Below are 19,090 nucleotides of genomic sequence, written 5' to 3' on the forward strand. Positions count from 1 at the left end.
AAAAATAAACATGGCTGATGAATCAGAAACGCGCGTCGGTCTATTACTGTTAAGGACGCACGATGAATCGGCTGTACCGGTACAGCAGCGAAGTCGGCGAGCGTGCACATTACAATGAGAAATAACTCTAGCCGAGATGGGATTCGTTTTCCATTTACTGATACCGATCCGTGTGATACCATCGGTTTTCATGGTTCGCTGGTATAAAAATAAACGTAAGAGAATAGTAGAAGGGCCGCCGATGGTCCACGGGCGGGATAATTCGTTTTCCTTTTCAGTGAATATATCCGTCGAGAAATTGGTTTACTGTAAATCAGCGTCTGCGAGATCGGCTTCTTCTCGTTCGCCTCCTTTACTCTCACTCGGTCTTTCTCTTGGCCGTCTGTCCTCCCGTTCGCACGCTCGTGTGCCATTTACGAGGCAAACCGGTTTACGGGGTTTTTGCGAGCCTCGGCTTCGCGAAGAATGTTGATTTTTGCGATACACACCGCTGGGAACCTAACCTACATCATTATCCGGATGAGCTGGCCGCATTCGAAGTCTCGTTTCCCCGCGCGGACCTTGGGCTCTCCTCGTGCGATTTTATTTTTCGTTTCCATTATTAACGCGCGACGGGGGGAGCACACGCCCGATGCACATTCGCCGGGTATACGAGACGAATGTCCTCGGGACTCGCCGTGACTCGATCAGCAAAAGCTTCTCTCGCAGCGACACGCACGACGATCGCATCGGCGAAACGATGATGGCCGGTGCGTGCGCCGTCGCGAAAAAAAGAAAAAAGAAAAAGAATTTCAGTCACGACGACGGAGGAATGACTTCATGGTCGGGGACGAATTCGGCAATGTCTCGGGGGACTTATCATTCGGCGCACGGACGCCGTGCGCCGAAAATATTTTTACTACTGGACGCGCGCGGCATGCGGCCGCCGTTGATTAGCGTAAGTGGCTATTGTTCTCACTAACCTACAGCACTGTGCTCATTATCATTTTTCATTCGTGACGGCACTGCCGAACAGTTGCAACGGCCGGCCTCCCGATAAGCTTGCGGCCGTGCACGTTAATTAATCATGGCGGTACGCGCGACGGCAGGGCGCGAAAATTTAAATGCACCCGTTGTATTGAATGAAAGTGGAGGTCCCAAGACACGAACACGGCCGATCGTATCGAATTACACGGGGTGTCCTGCATAACGCACAGCACAGTTTTCCATTGTTACCGTCTTGTCGTCGCTTCGCCTTATCGTGGCGCACCCAATAGTACTTCTCTTTATCTGTGACCACGTGATGTCACCGAATACCCCAACCAATAGTGTTACAATGTTCGATAGCGTCTGGCGACGCTTGAAAATTTCGTTGTCCATCGTCTTATTTTTGCGAATAAACTCTGTCTTGGTCAGATGGTATAGGCAAGGTCATGCGGGTCACCCTGTGGAGACATGATTTTATGGATGTTTTGGGGGCAATCGCGTAGCGTGGGAAATATCGATGAAAGACTGAAAATACTATCCGGGTAAATAACCGAGATAACGACGGTAAATGGTCCGCGGAGGTTAGTCTGGATACGAGCGCCACCGACAAGCTAAACGAGCCTCACTGTCTGCAATCGGAAACCGGTTAGACGAAACTTTCGAAAATTCCAGAATGACGTAGTCCTTCCCGCGTGTGTACTTGCATCGTGAAGATACACAGTTGTGTCTCTCCCATCGTTTTTCATTTACAGTTACTTACGTAAGACACTCCCGGGCCCTCTTTCTTGACTGTTCGACGCATGACAATCGACTCGGTCACGTTTTATCGTACGCGAAGGAAACGCACACGTGCGCCCCGTCGTACTCGAGAGTACTCTTTAATCCATCGTTACTGGCATATTTCTTTCGAATAAAAATGTGCATTACACTTACCTTGGTCATGTTGTTAGAAACACTACACTAACACGATAAACCTGGTCACTTGTCCGATAAATTGTACGAAAATTAGCGCAAAGTAATTACTTCGCTGCCGCGTGTTTCAAAAATATTTTGCAACAAATGGTTTAACAGAATATTCCGCAGAAAACAGAAGACTTGCTCATGCGCAATGCAAACAGTGATCGATATAATCGATAAAGGTACATTCGGGTCGAAGAAAGAATCGATTTGGTAGGGAGGAATCTAAACATTCCGTTTTTTTCGAATGCAATATTGATGGTATGATTATCTTTAATTACATAGGAAATAGACCACTAATTAAGAAAATAATAATATTTGTTTCAATCCATCATTCATATGTAGAGGTCATTATTATTTCTTCTTTTATGTGTAAATGATGCCCTTGATTGGGGAAGATGGAGCTACTAGTTAACCAAACAGAACAATGGGGGTAACCATTCACAATGGCCTTGAGCGGCCAATTAAGTTTGACGTAGCTGTAGCGTGTACTTTCAAATTGTCAGGTCGGAAGAAAGCTTGTAGAAGGGGGATGATTCTTTCTTGGACTCGACTGTAGCTCTAATCCCACGCCAGAAAAAAAAACATATAGTACTCACGTTACAGCAGGGAAGTCAATGTACGTTCTGACGGATTTAAGAGGATTATTGGGACTTCGCTGCCTCTTTGTGGTTTCGTCCGAAGCTACTGGAAATAATAATAATAAAAAAAAATATACATGAACCTAATCGACCAGGCAAAATTAACAAAATTATTTCTCGTTTATATTTTATATCCCAATTGATAATACCGTAACTAAATGTGCGATGTTCGCTTGGTGTTTCGGTAAGTCTCTCTTCGGTTCTGGAGGTTAAAACTTCGTTGATCTTCCAGTCTTGTATTTCCCTACGCAGCGCAGCAATTCTATCGTCGTAATCGGTGTCATTGGAACATTTGCCTGTACACTTTGTCTGGTCCTTGGAATCGATTCTTTTCTCCTCGGTAAAATGTTTTTCGTGAAACACGTCCCTGCCACCTTGTTCTTTCATCGTCAAATTGTTCGAAGCGTTTCTTTTTTGAGTATACGGAGTTCTGTTTTTTGCAGTGATTTTTCCGGACGGCCCTTTCTGATGCGATTTTGTCGATGACGATCTTTTACCCAGCGTACAACTCGATGCTCTATCGATGGAAGGAATATTGCGGTTATCGTGAGGCATCTTTGCGAATATTATGATTACTTCAAACGCGTAGTGATCCTTAATCAATATTCTGAAATAATGAAATTTTAAAAATCACAAAGACCAATTTTTAGTTGACAATGATTAAATTATGGAAAAGAGGAATGAATGGTTGTTTATTGAAATTTCATATAATAACAATAATAATTTTGTATATCACCGAGGGTTGCTTGTGCTTATATAACAATAAGAAATATTCCGAAGAAGTAGTTGCAAATAGATCATACGAGACGAATAAGCGAGAAAAATGGAAAGAGTGCGCCATCTACAGAAAATAATGCTCGTTGCTCCAATAAGTCACTTATGGTAGCGTAGAGGACACACATAATCGGTATTCAAAATATTTAAAATGATGATGTATAAAAATAAAGTACTTACTTTGAAATTGTATCGATTAATTTGCGCAGCGTGCAATATTGCCGTTAAAAAAGTAAGAAAACATAACAGCAACAGTGCAAGAAAACCATTGTAATTTATAACCAATAAAAAGGGAAAATACTTCGCAGGCAACATTTGAAACTTCTACGAAATATAACTGAAATTTTATGTTACAAAAATTTTGATATATTTATCCGAACATAATGCAAATAAAATAGGATGTTTATCAGTTGTATTCTAACTGAGTGAACATTTCAGGCGATGTTTGCATACTGCAATGTATTTGAAGTTTTTCATTGCTTCGATGAACGCTCGTTTGTCATTTATTTCTGAGCCGTTACAGTAACTAACAATTACATTCAGCAACAAATTGAAAAGTTTCAAGTAAACAATATTTAAATCTCGTACGCTGTTATTATTTATTTTTCGTCGAATCGAACATTGTCGATGCGCAAAATAATGAAACATTTATAAATTATCATTTACAGTGACTGAGATTTCAATGTAAACATTATGCAATGAGATACGACAATGAAAGTATTTGTTTACTGCTCACCTTCTAAATAAAACATGAACGCTTCGATAAAGAACTTCTTCGGTCTTGTAACCGAAATAAAGACTCGGCCCACTATGTTCATGCACCGCGGTCAACTGCCGACAGGAAACATCTGCTCGATTTCTACTAGCTTTGTCCTCTATTCTCATTCACTGCTAATTTGCGTGTTGTAATAACAAATAGTTCCTGTCTTCATATATAACAATACCTGTGACTTGAATCGTCAGTATTCATTTCAAATCATTTTTCCGAATAATTTATTACTCCGAATATGTTTACCAAGTGTTTTAATAAGAAGATATCAAGAACCGAATTGTGTATATCGGCATCGAATAAATTTTACAATTGTCTATCAGCACTATACTATATTTTACAGCTGTTTAACATTAAGTACAAAATTATTTCGCATCTTGGTTTCTCAGACCAATTCATTTTTAAAAAGTAGACGTTATAATGCGTTCCGAAATACATACGTACGATTTAGAATTGATGATGATGAGAAGCTTTTGAATGCACAGCTGTGAATTAAGACATTTTTGTTTTGAACTTTGATAGTTTTAGTCTAACAGTTTGTACATTTTATCAGATGTTTTAAGAGAAGACTATTATTTGCGACCTGTTTGACTGATTTGTATTGAAAACAAAGAAAAGTTTTGCAGAAGCGAAACTCTAGCGTTTTCCGAAAAAATTCAGTGCGCATGCGTACAGAAGTAGCGAATCATGAATATAGTTTCAGAACTCGATAACGAGAAGTTAGGAAAAATATTCGAACATCAGGTTCGATATTTTATTTCAAATTCGTCTGCATTGGATAAAAAATATTTTATTGAAATTGAACTATAATGCATACAATATGAGCTTAGAGAAGAATTTAAATTATAATGTTTTCGTTTATTTTCTTTACTAAAAGAAATTATAACTTTACGATATTTACGATTTTTTACGATTTTTTAGTGTTTTAACAATGTCGCTTCTACAGGGTGATCCGCAAAACCTGATCAGTTTAGATTATTCTGTTATTAGCAGGGCGATCGAAAATTTTTTATCAGGGAGAGCTTTAAGACGATTGTAGTAAATTTTTTACCAACTCTTTTTTCCAGGAGTTTTCGAGGTCACCTTGAAATTTTTTACACTTATCTTTTAGTGTATATTCAATCGAATTCGGTAAGCATCATAAAACTGATCACGTTTCGTGGTTCACCCTCTATAGAAATACTCTTGTGCACGAGTATATATATGTAGGTACAGTAAAGTACGCACGTGCCGTATAAGAAGTACATAGCTTTACTTTAACCTAAAACCTATTCACGTCAAAGTTTCTGCAGTTTTACGAGGTGGATCGTATAGTTAGTTTGTAAATATAAAGATCAAAAAGTAACTTATTTCTTGCAATGACAATGCAGGTTCCTTCAAATGTGGATTCAGAGCAGATTAAAGCCGTACGTATTTGTAATGTTCTCATTGAATATTGTTTATGAAAAGACAGATTTTTATGACTGAACAATGTATTTACGAACATGAAAGTTAGTTAAAAGTATAAAAATGTAAAAGAAAGTTAAAAGAATAAATTGTTAATAATAAAAACTTGAATGATTGAAATTTTTGTACTTTAGTTTCGAGACTTCCTGACGTCCTATAACAAGTTATCAGAAGTTTGTTTTGTTGATTGTATAAATGATTTTACTGGACGGGATATCAAGACGAAGGAAGAAAAGTGTGCTCTGAATTGTATGGAAAAATACTTGAAGATGAACCAAAGAGTGTCCCAACGGTTTCAAGAGTTCCAAATGATTGCTAATGAAAATGCACTAGCTGCTAATAAAAAATTGGGAGAAGGTAGATAATTAGAAGATTAAATGTATAAATTGTTCCTAAATGAAATCACATGGATATATTAGGTTAGCATGGACTGTAATTTGAATATTTCACCATCATATAATTTTGTCTTCGATTGAAATAGCGTACGAATAAAATAAACATTTCATAAAAATTAACAAGGAATAGATTTTCATTTAGAATTCATGGTATGAACATCTATTATGTAATATTTACATGTAATGGGTTGAATACATTTGAATGTCGATATTTTATGTAACATATATTAAATAAAATCTTAATGTTAAGTAAATTGATAGTAAATGATTGAAATAATATGCCACGAAATGCAAGAATACATAACTAATGGAATAAAAATAATTCAGCATTTCATTCAGCTAAGTATTTTCATCGCATTAACAAACATTCTAAAGTAAATAATATATCTCGAATGTTTGTAACTTTTTACATTGCCTAGTCGCATACTTCTGGTTATGCAATTTTCATTCGAGAAAAATATTATGCAAATATCATATCTAAATATACATATAAATAATTTATTGTAGAAAACAAAATAACGATAAACAAATTTTGTTTAATTTAACTTGATTTTGAATGTCCATAATCATGAAATTTTGGTTTCCCATGAATTTCTACATCCATACTATTTGAATCCCATTCCACATGTGATAATTTTGGTAAACCCTGCACCGAATCTAAATTTGATGTAGGGGTTATTACTTGCGAGCCAAAGCTTGTACTACAAATTTGATATTCCTGATTATGACCTGGTTCTTGGTTCGGTGTATTTGGCGGAGTTCTTCTTAATCTTTTATAATCTGAAAATCGCTTAAATGGGACTTGATCTATGCAGATAGCTTGTGTGGTATGTCGAGTTTTGTATAAAATCGGACATCCTAAATCTCCTTTCAAACTTAAACTGTATAAATTTGCCAATCTGCGAAGTTTTTCTCGTTCCGGCTGCCGCATAGGATGTAATTTCAATTCGCTTTGAGTTGGGTCTTGTAAAAACCTAGACACTTTTTCATTAGCTGATGTGATAATCGAATATCCAGGCTTATTATCAACATGACGACGACCAGCACGAATCTCTCTCCCGCTAAGACCCTCTCGCATTCTTTGAATTCTTTGCCTGTAACTTTTTCTTCCCTTATCTGACATATGTTCAAAATTTCCGTGTAACAACATTTGGAAAGCTGCATCTGTAGCAACTTTATCTTCATTAGCGCTTTCGCCATCATCCCACCAACTAGATTCCCCAATCCAATCTGACTGTTCATCATCACCTAAAATGAAAATGATTACTTAATTATAGTTTAAAAAAAAAAGATTGTTTAAGGCTAAATAAGTTGATACCTTCACGATCTTCATCATTTGTAATTAAACCAGCTTCTGAATCGCTGGATGAAATGCTTGAACTTGATATTCTAGAACAATCTATTGCATCTTCAGTTTGCATTTTAATGCGATTTCTTGATTTTGGAGTCCTGTTTGGTTTTATTGATCTCATTTCGCAATCTGTAGAACGTTCCCTGCATGACCTTTTACGTTTACCACACCTATAATAAAAAAAACTTGCCTCAGTATATACATTATTTTTTGTATACATATATAAAACTTGTTTTTCTTTATTAAATAATACACAGTTAATGTTATATTATACATTACCATATTGTTCCATATTTATTTTTACAATCGCCTCGTAGAATTCTTTTTTTATCTCCAAGTGTAGTCGACATAATCGTAACTGTTTGAGACGTTGATGGATTGCAATCTGAATCTGTAGCCATCCGTTTAAATTTTCTTTTACGTCTTGGATTTCGTATTGGTACAAAATTTTCATTAACAGAATCACTCTCAATGTTGCTAACATTATTCAAATTTGAAAAACGTGCAAATCGTTTTGTTTGATTTGTATCTTCGCTGTCAGACTGATATTTGGATGCTGTGTTACTTTTTGGCATATGAATATCACAAATGGAAGATGAGCTGTCATCTGAGTGTTTGCTCACGTTCAGGGATGCTGAAATGAAAACTATTTGCTTAGATATTATCTTCAAAGCATTCTTATTATTTGTCATGTCTTAATCAAAAATTACTTTCAAAGATATATAAAGTTTAACTTCTTTGTGTAATGAAATATGGTTTCTATAAACACAATCTTGATAACAATTCCTTGTGTGCCTTCTAGAAATAGACTGGAACCAATTTCATATAAATATGATTAGCACAGAGGTGTCTGACTTCATTGTTAATCTCTATTTGAAATATATTTATGTAAAGTCAATTTACAAAATATACAAATAAATAACTCTTTAAAAATAAATTATATTTCTTCGTATTTCTTGCTTCCTCACACTTACGAATATTGCCTGTGGAACGAGTTCTCCTTCTGATACCCCATCGGCGTCTACCATTTGTACCATTGCTGCTTTCCTCCAATGCCAAAGTTAAATCATGTACAAGGGCCTCCATTTTTGCTCTTAAGTCTGCTGGTACAGCTTTCAGAACACGCTCCATTTGAGGGATGCACTTGGACCTGTACATTACATGTGTGTGGATATAATTTAAATTCATATGTATCCATATTTATAATATTGATGACAATACGTGACATTGAAAATATTAAAATTTTATTACGTAACAAATGATAATTAAAGAATTATTTTGATATTTTGCTATAAGAATGTTCTATATCTAGTAAAATTGTTATGTTAACACTATTGTTATAAACATATTTAATTATATTTAAGTGAAAATAACAGAATATTTATTGATTATTATATGCGTCAATTTAGAGAGAAACAAAATCAATAATTTATTTTCGGTATGATCTGCACATTTTACGAACTAATAAAAACACTTTATAACGCTCTTCTTTTCTTAACGAGTTATAATATGGTTTATCTAATGTGTATCTTGTTTATCGTATTCTAATTGATAATGGATTTTAATACACGAAAAAAAAACGACAAAAACAAATGTCTCAATGCAAAATGCTTGTTACTTACAATTAGTAGCAAATACTAATTGTCATAACAACATCCTTAAAAAATCGCGAATACATCGTATTTCAAATAACTGACAAGATAGACGCACGGATTAACTTTACACTTACCTGTATAGGGAATCGTGTGAGATCTAGATTTTTTTTAACTGGATGTCATTATTAATTGATGCTTTCCCTGTTTAACAATTCCAACAGATAGAACGAAACTGTCAATTCTAAACTATTTTCACTGTGCGCCACGGACCTACTCTGCTTCTTTACTTTGGATTGGTGTGCGAGATCGAAGTTGCAAAAGTATAGCATACGTGTGCACTCACTTATTCTCACAGACAGTAATTTGGTCATGGTTCACCTATAATAATCCACCATAGATGTGTTCCCAAAATTGAGCACCTCTGCTAACGTGTAGTCTAAAGCCAGTGTCTCCATAGAAACACAGATTCGAAAGAAATATTGTTAAACGATAGTGTAACTTTCTATGCAAATCATATTGAATTAAGTAAAATTGTGAAATACTATATGTAAGATTTGTGCTTGTGTAAAATTAATTACCATTTAAAATGTGTAATGTCATGCATCTATTTATATACATGCTAGACTGAATATCAACATTACAAGCTTATTAGCTATTTTGTTGTAATATTAATAAGTTGTTTTGCATAATTATGTAACGATAATACTGTTTGGGTAGGTATTGTTGTTTATTCGAAATATTACAGGCGATGCAATATTTTGAAATAAATGCGTATTGGAAACGGGTCTTTAGCATATTTTTTCGGCCATTTCCGGTTGTGTGCTTTACAGACGCTTCGTCTCTCTCCGAAGTTGTTGTCGTTTTTAAGTTGAAGGCTATATCCGAGCCGCATTTATAGAGAGATAAGTAATTTTTATTCTTATATGGTTTCTTTGTTCATCTAGAAATATGTGTGTGATGTGGTAGTATGATAGTAACGACAGACAGCTCAAAAACCCATCCCATCGAGAGAAAACCTGGCGGTTGTGTAAATAGCGCGTAGTGGTGCCTGCGCGTACGTTATGCGCATTCGCAGACAGATGAGCGCGGGATCGTGGTACTCAGACGCAAGGGGACTGTAGCACGGGTGCTTATGCGAAGATACGTTGAATGGAGTTCATACGAAGTGTCGGGTAACGTAAGATTAACGTTCTTCACGCGTCGCTCGTTGAAGTACGTAGAATAAGGGTTTGGTCCCGAAAGGGCCTCACGATGGACGGGGCCAACGTGAATGGCGGGAACGGCGACGAGGCGCGCGAGACTCCTAACCTAGAAATCGCTGAAATGCCGGAGTTACAAGAAACGCAAATTAAAATGGATATATCTCCTAAGATGGAATGTCAAGAAGTGAACGGTGACTTTAAACCTTCGCCGAAGAAGAGTCCGACGCCAATCGTTAAAAGAAAATTACGGAAATTTAAAGCCAATTCGACTAGTGCTATAGAAAGTGATACAAGTACAAAAGGACGCAAACGGAAGTTTTCGGAAACCGATGATGTTAGCTCCGAGGAGTCTACGGAATTCAACGGATTCGATACCCAGGGAGATAATGAAATGGAACCAGGACGTCACATTCTGAGAAAACTGATTGGTATTCATCATTGTTGTTATAACGTATTCTATACTTAGATTATAGTATCTTTATTATCAAGTCTTACCGTATTCCTAATATAATCTTGAAACAGTTTACATGCTTTTATAAAGAACAATCTCACCATTATAAATAGAGACATTACCGTTATGTTTATATATTTTAATTTTCAACCAATTTGATTTTTTCAAAACATTAAAATCATGTTAACATTATATTGATCGACATAGTATTTACATTAAACAAATAATCCTTTGAATAGAAAATATAGATTTGTTATAATGTTATTTTAGTACATAACAACATAATTAAACTATACATTCATTATGAGAAATCAGTGATTACTTTTTTGTACTTGTAATTAGTTGTATACAATAGTATTCTTGGTAGAAAAAATGTAGCAGTGTAATGCAATTTATAATGTATAATTTATTACAGCTGAAGCTGAGATGGCGGAAGCTCAATTGGCAAAACGGTTTATGTATAGTACAAGGAAAAAGTTTAGTGGAAGATACGATGAAGATTCAGATGACAATAGGATGCTTAGTTATGATTCGTTACATTTAGATATAGATAAAATAAAAAAGGAAAAAGAATCTGATAAATCTGAAACAGATTCAATTGGTTTACCAAATACTGTGGAGTCTGAAACAGATACACGAAGAACAGAAGATACATCGACTAAGTCAACAAATTCATCTGCTGCTAGTAGTCCAGCTAGAACTCCACGATCGAAAGGTCGTGTGGCTCGTGCAGTCAGTCCAGGAAGTATAACAAAACAAAAAATGATTGTTGATATATCGAACCCTGCATTCAAGGAACCTTTTAAATATGGTTGGAAACGAGAGTTAGTGTTTAGAGCAAGTACCGATATAAATCACAAAAAAATGGCTGATATATATTATTATACACCAAAGGGAAAGAAAGTGAGAAGTTTTAGAGAAGTTGCAGAATTTCGTAAGTATAATCTACGATGATGGATCATGCATCAATAACGATTTGGGAATAAATATGATAATATTACTCTCGTTTTTACAGTTAATACAAAAGAGTTAACTGTTGATAATTTTACGTTCTTCAAAGAACCAATTGGTATTGAAGATCCTACTAAGGAAATTATTCGGGATGCGAAAAGAATGAGAGTATGTAATTTTATTTATTGTTCATACAAAGATTACAATTTCTTATTGAATTTTAATAATTACTTTATCACAGGGATCTATGGGAACAACTCCACCCAGGAAAAGCTTTCCGCATAAGAAAAATGCACCTGGCAGAAGAGCTGCAGAACCACCGCCTACTACTTCTGTATCTGTGCCTACAAAATCTGCTAAATCACCAAAAACTCCATTTACTGGATTTAAAGTCAAAGTGCCTGGAAAGAGAACTCCTCAAATAAGTATGCATTTACATAAATACGAAATTATATTTTTTATTATCTTTATATTTTTTCATTTTACGTAATTATATACTCATGAATGAGCAATTTTATTGAACCATGTACTATAACGTAGTTCATTCATAGTTATTATTTAAGATATTGAATGATAGCTTACATTGATATATTGACAGAATAGATCGTTTTATTAATACGTTCGTTAAAATTGATTCCATACGCATTGTTATTCAAAAACTTTTCTTAGTTAAATATTTTCATTAGAAGCGTACGAGAACCCCATAGTCGAGACGGATCGGGAAGGCATCGAGGATTCTTGAATATTCTTGAAACTTTTGAGAACCTGCCCCGATCCCGAATAAAATTCTCGACCCGTTCCGTCCCGACTCGACACCTTCGGGTTATCGCACACCTCTAATTTTCATACTTCATAAAGGAGATGTGTTACATGTAATAAAATATTGTTAATTGTAAAAACTGGTGACAAAACAAACGATGGTAGCGAACGTGTTAATAAATGGATTTCTAATTTGTAATTTCTTATACATTAAATATCACTTTTGTAAGAATTACGTTTCATATATGCATAGCAGAAATAAAATTATCTGAAGAAAGTGAGATGCTTCCACCTCAAAGAACCACAAGCACAAGAAGGAGTCAGCCGATAGTAGAAAAACCTCTACCTCCAAAGCCTAAAAGACAACTAACGTGAGTATCTAATCGTTTCTCTCTTAATAATATTTATTCTATAGAATAATCGCGATTAATTTGCAACATTTGAGGGTATCCACAATGCTTAGTAGTTGAACATGATTAATGGTTAATAGTTACTATTAATAGTTAATAATCATGTTTAACCTGCTTTCAAAAGGTCCAATGAAGGATTTACAGCATGTGCATTCACTATATTTTACTCTTTAAAATTCTTGAGTGTTATAGTCTCAAAATATATTGAGTAAAAGAAAATATTTCAAAAAGAAAGCTGACTTTGTACAGTTAGTGAATTATAAGAAATATTTTATTTTGCTAGTTAAATACTATTACCTATTTTCTTTTAATCATTTCGTGCATAAATAGTGCTTCAGTAGACATATGAACAATTAGATTTTGCATTGTATAAAGGAGAAATTAAAGTACATTTTATTTTATCAATTATACAAATGCATGCTGTATAATAAGTATACATAATCATAGAGTTCGAGACTTTATTCTGAAGCAGTTCAAACATTTCCTTCTATATTTTTCATGACTGTATCCTTCTTTATCCTTTAAATCCTTAATTCCCTAATTTAAATTTTGTGTTTCATTCCTTAATCCTTTTCCCCAATCAACGCACATCTTACAGGCCCAAAGTTCAAGAACCATGCAGTATAAGATGCTCAACGAGTATGGGATTGATACCAAGCTTACAATGTAGCGTGTGTCTCTGTTTATATCATCCTGAATGTGTTGATGGTTTGGAATTTGCGGGAAGTGACGATTACGTTTGCAAGGTAATTCATCTCAATTTACGATTATAATATTAAATCTTTTTTTTACATCGATACGTTTAAAAATATAATTCCAACTATAATTTGACGCATATATATCAAATGTAATGTCATACAGAATATTTTTAAGCTTTGTAAATATTATGAACTAGATACACTCGAATAAAGTTAAAATACGCAACATTTCAATATTAAATATGACTTAGTTGACAGTGTTGTAAGTTTTAAATACGTTTATTTTGTTGTAGAACTGTCAGCAGGATACTAATGAATCTCAACAATCTCAAACAAATGCGTCTATGACACCTCCACCATTAATACCAATTAGTATGCTAGGCACACAAGGTGCAAAAACAAAGTATCAAGCAAACTCAACGCCTCCAAAATTACAAAGAATTCCAAAATCTGATAGTACAGATTCACAGTCTCGAAATGCTACTAAAGTTTCGAAAGCGCATCCATTGGCATCGTATTCCCCATCGAATTCCGAGAAAAAAGAGAGCAGTTGGTATTCTCAGGCAGAAAATGAATTTTTGCAAAGTCACGATGGAACTGTACCGAAACCAGCTCAAAATATCGCATTGATGGGTGGCAAAAAGTACATTGTTGTGCCAAAAAATAACGCTATGGCTGTCCAGCCAGCTATAACAGTGAAACCTGATAAAATTGGTGATAAGCCTCCGATACTTCAGGATGGTTCGTTTACTGATATCTCAAACACTGCTGAAAATTCGTTAATCGCAAGATCACATGGTCGTTCATTGACAAATTCTTCAGGCAAGGATGTCGATAAATCAAGTGACAGAAATATGTCGAAAGATATTACACTTACAGAAATTACTGCATCTCTTGCGGAGGAACAGAGAGAAGAAACGTGCAATAACAGCAATCAAATAGATACATCATCTGTTAATAGATCGGAAAAGGATAGATCCAATGCAAAAACAGAACTTACAGAACCAGCCGAGAAATTAGTTGCACGTAGCAAATCACTTGAGAGGACGACGTTAGTAAATAATTCAAACACAGCTAGTACAAATAACGATAAAGTCGATTCACGACAGTCAATCACAAGTAGTTTGGGTACTATTAAAATAAGTAGCAAGTAAGTGTTTGTTTCTCAAACACACCAACATATTTCTTTTACTTCCTTATTTTATACATTTTCTCCAGATAAATTAAGGCAACTCTCTTTTGAGGTTTTGGCAGTTGCTTTGTACATATTGTATTTACAAGATATGTGTTCTGTTTATATGATGATTTATTGATTATCATCAGTGTGTTTAAGTATTTCATTCCATTTTCTTTTTAATATTTTTCTTTCTTCAATTATGTCAGAACATTTCTGGCATAGTCTTGTTAAAGTATTTAAGAGAAAAGTTCTGCAAAATTTACGCGAGTGCCATTGTAAATGCAATATATACTGATGTTTATTATATTTGAAAATATAAAAGTTCGAGGTGAAAAATGAATTTGATTTTATCTTGTGATCGAAGCACACTGCCTTAGCTTCTTAGAAATGCGGCCAAATTTTTGAGACGTGTGGAAAAATGAACAAAACAATCACATATCGTTGGTTCTTGCAGGTATTGTGTAATTGTAGTATCAACGTAAAAGAATATATTCAATAGATTCAGACTTTTTTCTTAAAACAAACAAAAATTTAATTAAAACAAAAAAATTGGCTAACTCTTTAACATGTTATTTACATTCATGCTACAATTACTGATACAGCTACTGATAAGTGCTTCAGTGGAAAAAATCTAATTCATTTTTACTTTTTATATTTACAGATATAAAGACATGTGCGAGCTGAAACACAAAAATCTCTTAGTGCGTTTTCCCGAAAATATCCTACAGTCCTTTTTCCACATTATTTATACCTCCTGTTTATGTTTGTTTTTTGTTTCTATACTTTTAATGTATTTTTTTTAAAATGTCGAGTTCTCAGTGGTAAAACTTTTTTCAGAGGCTTTTACATGTATATTACTAATTCGATACGGTATAAGATCGTTGGCGTCATTGTTGTAAATCATTGGTCCTTTAAAAGCCTCTTTAAAAATTAATATTCTCGCCTTAATGTTAAGGGAAATAGCTAATAGTTCTGATAGTAATGTACACTTACTCTTTTATTTTAGAAATAAACCAATTTTATATATACGATGAACGATACCCTTAGTGTATAGATCTTAGGCAATTAGTTAAAAAAGGCTTGTAATTGTAACTTTATCTTGATGCTTGCAGAATGAAGCAAACTCAACAGGAAACAGAACAAGAAGAAGAAGAAGAAGAAGAACATCAGCAACAACAACAACACCACCACCAACAACATCATCAACAACATCACCAACAACCACAAAATTTTATGGATTCAGTCTGTGCTGGATATCATGCCTTGCTACGTATATTCCAATACCTTAAAGTTCAAGAATTGCTTCGAGCGGCTAGAGTGTGCAACATGTGGAGGGACTTGGCCGCACATCCTTCTTTGTGGAAAACTGTGAGAATGAAAAATAGTCAGGTTACAGACTGGGATGGTTTAGCGGATACGTTACAAAGGCGTGGTACTCAGCACTTAGATCTCCGAAAAATGCTTGTGGCGGGTGAATGCGATGACATTTGGAAAAAGTTCTTGTTAGTCATACCACGTGTCACTAGTCTTGTCAAGCTAGAGTTGTGCAGATGCCCTGTAATGGTAGTGGAAGAAGTTATAAGCAGTTGTCCTCAGCTAGAGGTATTGAGTGCAATGTCAATAAAATGCGATACCTTGAACTTGGAATCGGTTGGAAACCTGAAACGCTGTCAAGAATTGAGGCTGAAAGCAATAAGTGGAATGTCTCTGCAAGTAGATCTCACGCCTTTACAAGAATTAACGCATTTATCGCAACTTGTAAGTTAAAACATAGATTATATTAACATTATTTCATTTATCGTGGTTCTTAATGCTGAAACCTAACGCGTGTTACAGAGTTTAACATCTGTTAAGGAACTTGGGAAGAAGAGAATCGACGTCATACAAAATTTAGCAAATTTGGAGACATTGGAATTAGGAGAATGTTCCGATTTTCCAGACAAATTTGGTACTACCGTTTTGATAAAATTGCAGAAATTAGAGCGCCTGAGGCTCGAAAAAGGTCAAGGCTCGTGTTGCACATTTGACATTTTGGAGGGTTTGTCGAAACTGCAAAATTTAATGCAATTGGAGTTGGTCAACTTCGATGTGAAAAATGGCTTCGACAAATATCTTGCAAATTGTAAAAATATTAAGAGGCTGTTAATTATACCAACTTACATATCGCAGTCAGCAACGTCTAACAACATGGTGCTTGGCGGTGTTACTGAATTGTCGAGTAATTTAACACACTTCGTTTGGGGTGTTACACTTGAGTTACTTAGGGTTACAGAATTATTTGTCGATCAATGTAATTTAATGAATAATCAAGTCACTGGTGATTCGATACCAATTCTCAAGCCAGTACCTTGTTTAAAATTAATCAAAGATGTTGAAGATGAAAATGACAATCAAAAAGGTAGTATTTTTTTAAATAGATGTGTATGTGAGCACAACAAATTATGTTATGTATACAATTATCAACCAAGAAAAATCTTTACTTTTCAGATGATGATAAACAACCAAACTTAACAAATCCTCAAGTGGATATATTACCGTTGCCTCAACTTCAAAAACTGTTACTAACTGCATTGCCCAGAACACGTGTTAAAATCTTAAAAATTCCTTTCCATGCGACGTGGCGGCAAAGCATTTCAGATACTGCTACACAATAGAAACAAATTAAACAAAAAATGTATAGACACGTATGCTACAAAGTGAAGAAAAAGAACCTGTTACGAGAAAATTAGAAATTTTGTGAATTCGACTCCAGAGTGTTTGCACAACTTAATTCCAGTCATTGTGAATTGGACAAAAAGTAATTTAATATTTATATACTATATGTTTTGTAGTCTTCAACAATTCCCCTTGAGTAGTGTACTGATACACTCTACAGTAATCACAAATAGTGTTTTCATTGAAGTTATTAGTGATGAAAACAGGGGACCACAAGTGCGTCGCGTGCTGTTTTGGCTACAAAGCAAAATTCCATGAGAGGATGGTATCCTTGTGTAAAATTCGTTTGAACAAAGAAAGTCTCCAATTTTGTAGTTTATGATATATGATATTGTTTTCAAATATGGTTTGACATCATCTGATATACTGTAATGTGTATCTACGGGAGGGATGAGAGATGTACATGTTTAGAATAATTACTGTACGAAATTAAGATGTAAAAGCGTCGCGCACATTTGTTGAAAGGGGAATGAAAAATGAAGTATGCAGTTTTCGATTTCTTTTACGAATGTATAAAACTATTGGGCTTTGTGTCAAGATAAATTATACTTTTAATTTTATGTTATACAACGGGCTTCGTTAAAATTCTATTGAGGTAGCAGTGAAAGAAGAAACAAAATCATGTGGTCTATAAGGCACTACTTAGAGGTTAGGCTGTATAAATAACGGTATATACTACTATAACTGTATGCGTATCTTTAATATTTAAGATATGAGTTTTCCGCTGCAAAGAAGTTAAGAAGTTTATGGGTAATGTTGTAGAATGTGTAATATATTTACTATTCTGCACAATTCATAATCAAATATATTATTATAAAAACGTAGTGGTTTATCTATACTCAGTACAAATTACGTAATTACGGTAAATTCCCAATCAGGGTATTTAAATTTTGTTTTCAAATCTTATAATTATTCTTTCTTTTCCTTTCTTCTATTTCATTTTCCAGAGTAGTGTATAATAATAATGCAAAATTAGATTTTATACTGAAACTGATCCTAAAGAAGAGCATTAAGAATTTTAAGCATAGGTGTGTCGCACATATAATTTTTAAATAATGTTATAATGATTATACCGCGAGTAGAACTATGTATGTAAGTGATTTTTTCCAATTATTGTTGTATCGATTTGTTACATTTGACGTCGTACTTTTCGCGCAACTTTGAATTCGTTGGTTTTTACGAAAAGATTTTACAATTAGTTACCTTGCTTTGCAGCGTGAAAATTCAATTGATTGTTTTATTATATTATTTTTAGGTGTACACAAATTGGATAATTTATAAACATTAAGGGGGATCTATAAGTGCACTACTCTAGTTAACACGTTAAATGTATGAAAAAATGATTAAGTACGAGCTGTGAATATTATTGAATTAAATTTAAGAACAAATATTACATTTTCATGGCTCTTAGCCTTGATATAAGTATTACAAATACTTTTATACGCAAGTAATAAATGTTAAATTAATACTGAAACAACTTTTGAAAATTATCTTTTCATCTTTCTCCAAGTTTTCATTTTTTTCTTTGTTTACAGTTCATATTGTACACTTTATAATCTCTATTTTGTTTGTTTTTTTTTCTGTAGTTTTCAATAATTTTACTTAAACAAATTAATATTGCTGTTGATACTAACACACAATACATATCTTAATTCATATTTTTCATTACAAGTCTCATCTATGTACGTATATATTCATACAAAAAGTTATATATAAAATGTAATTTAAAATTTGTATTTTATTTTTGTAACTAATTATTTTTCAACTGTTCTGTCTTTTAGATCCCCTTTAATGTGACTTTATAAATAAACTATAAAGGCAATACAAATCTAT

At 34.2% G+C, this 19,090-nt stretch overlaps 5 protein-coding genes across 7 annotated transcripts in view; 3 read left to right on the forward strand and 2 right to left on the reverse strand.

Annotated features, from left to right (window-relative positions):
* Positions 1 to 2,962, reverse strand: part of LOC143365416 (uncharacterized) — a 57,170-nt gene extending 54,208 nt beyond the window's left edge. The window contains exons 1-2 of the mRNA XM_076805575.1: positions 2,714 to 2,962; positions 2,523 to 2,607 (exon numbers count right to left, since the gene is read on the reverse strand). Of these exons, the coding sequence (XP_076661690.1) occupies positions 2,523 to 2,607; positions 2,714 to 2,951 (323 nt within the window). The 5' untranslated portion in view covers positions 2,952 to 2,962. The remainder of the gene's footprint in view (positions 1 to 2,522; positions 2,608 to 2,713) is intronic.
* Positions 535 to 4,059, forward strand: LOC143365437 (uncharacterized). Its single transcript, XM_076805612.1, has 2 exons — positions 535 to 937; positions 3,008 to 4,059. Exons 1-2 carry the CDS (start codon positions 632 to 634, stop codon positions 3,008 to 3,010), a joined length of 309 nt encoding a protein of 102 aa, XP_076661727.1. The 5' UTR covers positions 535 to 631; the 3' UTR covers positions 3,011 to 4,059.
* A 1,099-nt stretch (positions 4,060 to 5,158) lies between these two features.
* Tim9a (translocase of inner membrane 9) lies at positions 5,159 to 5,951 on the forward strand. Its single transcript, XM_076805613.1, has 2 exons — positions 5,159 to 5,513; positions 5,688 to 5,951. Exons 1-2 carry the CDS (start codon positions 5,466 to 5,468, stop codon positions 5,916 to 5,918), a joined length of 279 nt encoding a protein of 92 aa, XP_076661728.1. The 5' UTR covers positions 5,159 to 5,465; the 3' UTR covers positions 5,919 to 5,951.
* A 141-nt stretch (positions 5,952 to 6,092) lies between these two features.
* Positions 6,093 to 9,315, reverse strand: LOC143365428 (G patch domain-containing protein 2). 2 transcript variants are annotated; one of them, XM_076805595.1, is made up of 5 exons: positions 9,029 to 9,315; positions 8,274 to 8,449; positions 7,579 to 7,933; positions 7,267 to 7,469; positions 6,093 to 7,196 (listed from the first exon to the last, which is right to left on the reverse strand). In XM_076805595.1, the coding sequence occupies exons 2-5, from the start codon at positions 8,428 to 8,430 to the stop codon at positions 6,490 to 6,492; spliced, it is 1,422 nt and encodes a 473-aa protein (XP_076661710.1). In that variant the 5' UTR covers positions 8,431 to 8,449; positions 9,029 to 9,315; the 3' UTR covers positions 6,093 to 6,489. The 2 variants fall into 2 exon arrangements, with proteins under 2 accessions (XP_076661710.1, XP_076661711.1); XM_076805596.1 differs by lacking the exons at positions 8,274 to 8,449; positions 9,029 to 9,315 and adding an exon at positions 8,010 to 8,087.
* A 368-nt stretch (positions 9,316 to 9,683) lies between these two features.
* LOC143365417 (uncharacterized) lies at positions 9,684 to 19,034 on the forward strand. 2 transcript variants are annotated; one of them, XM_076805576.1, is made up of 10 exons: positions 9,684 to 10,524; positions 10,963 to 11,481; positions 11,563 to 11,666; positions 11,740 to 11,923; positions 12,511 to 12,628; positions 13,266 to 13,413; positions 13,659 to 14,515; positions 15,655 to 16,300; positions 16,379 to 16,940; positions 17,030 to 19,034. In XM_076805576.1, exons 1-10 carry the CDS (start codon positions 10,146 to 10,148, stop codon positions 17,194 to 17,196), a joined length of 3,684 nt encoding a protein of 1,227 aa, XP_076661691.1. In that variant the 5' UTR covers positions 9,684 to 10,145; the 3' UTR covers positions 17,197 to 19,034. The 2 variants fall into 2 exon arrangements, with proteins under 2 accessions (XP_076661691.1, XP_076661692.1); XM_076805577.1 differs by having other exon boundaries at positions 12,514 to 12,628.
* Positions 19,035 to 19,090: the final 56 nt, after the last annotated feature.

This window comes from Halictus rubicundus, chromosome 2, assembly GCF_050948215.1.
Source record: "Halictus rubicundus isolate RS-2024b chromosome 2, iyHalRubi1_principal, whole genome shotgun sequence".
NCBI lineage: Eukaryota > Metazoa > Arthropoda > Insecta > Hymenoptera > Halictidae > Halictus > Halictus rubicundus.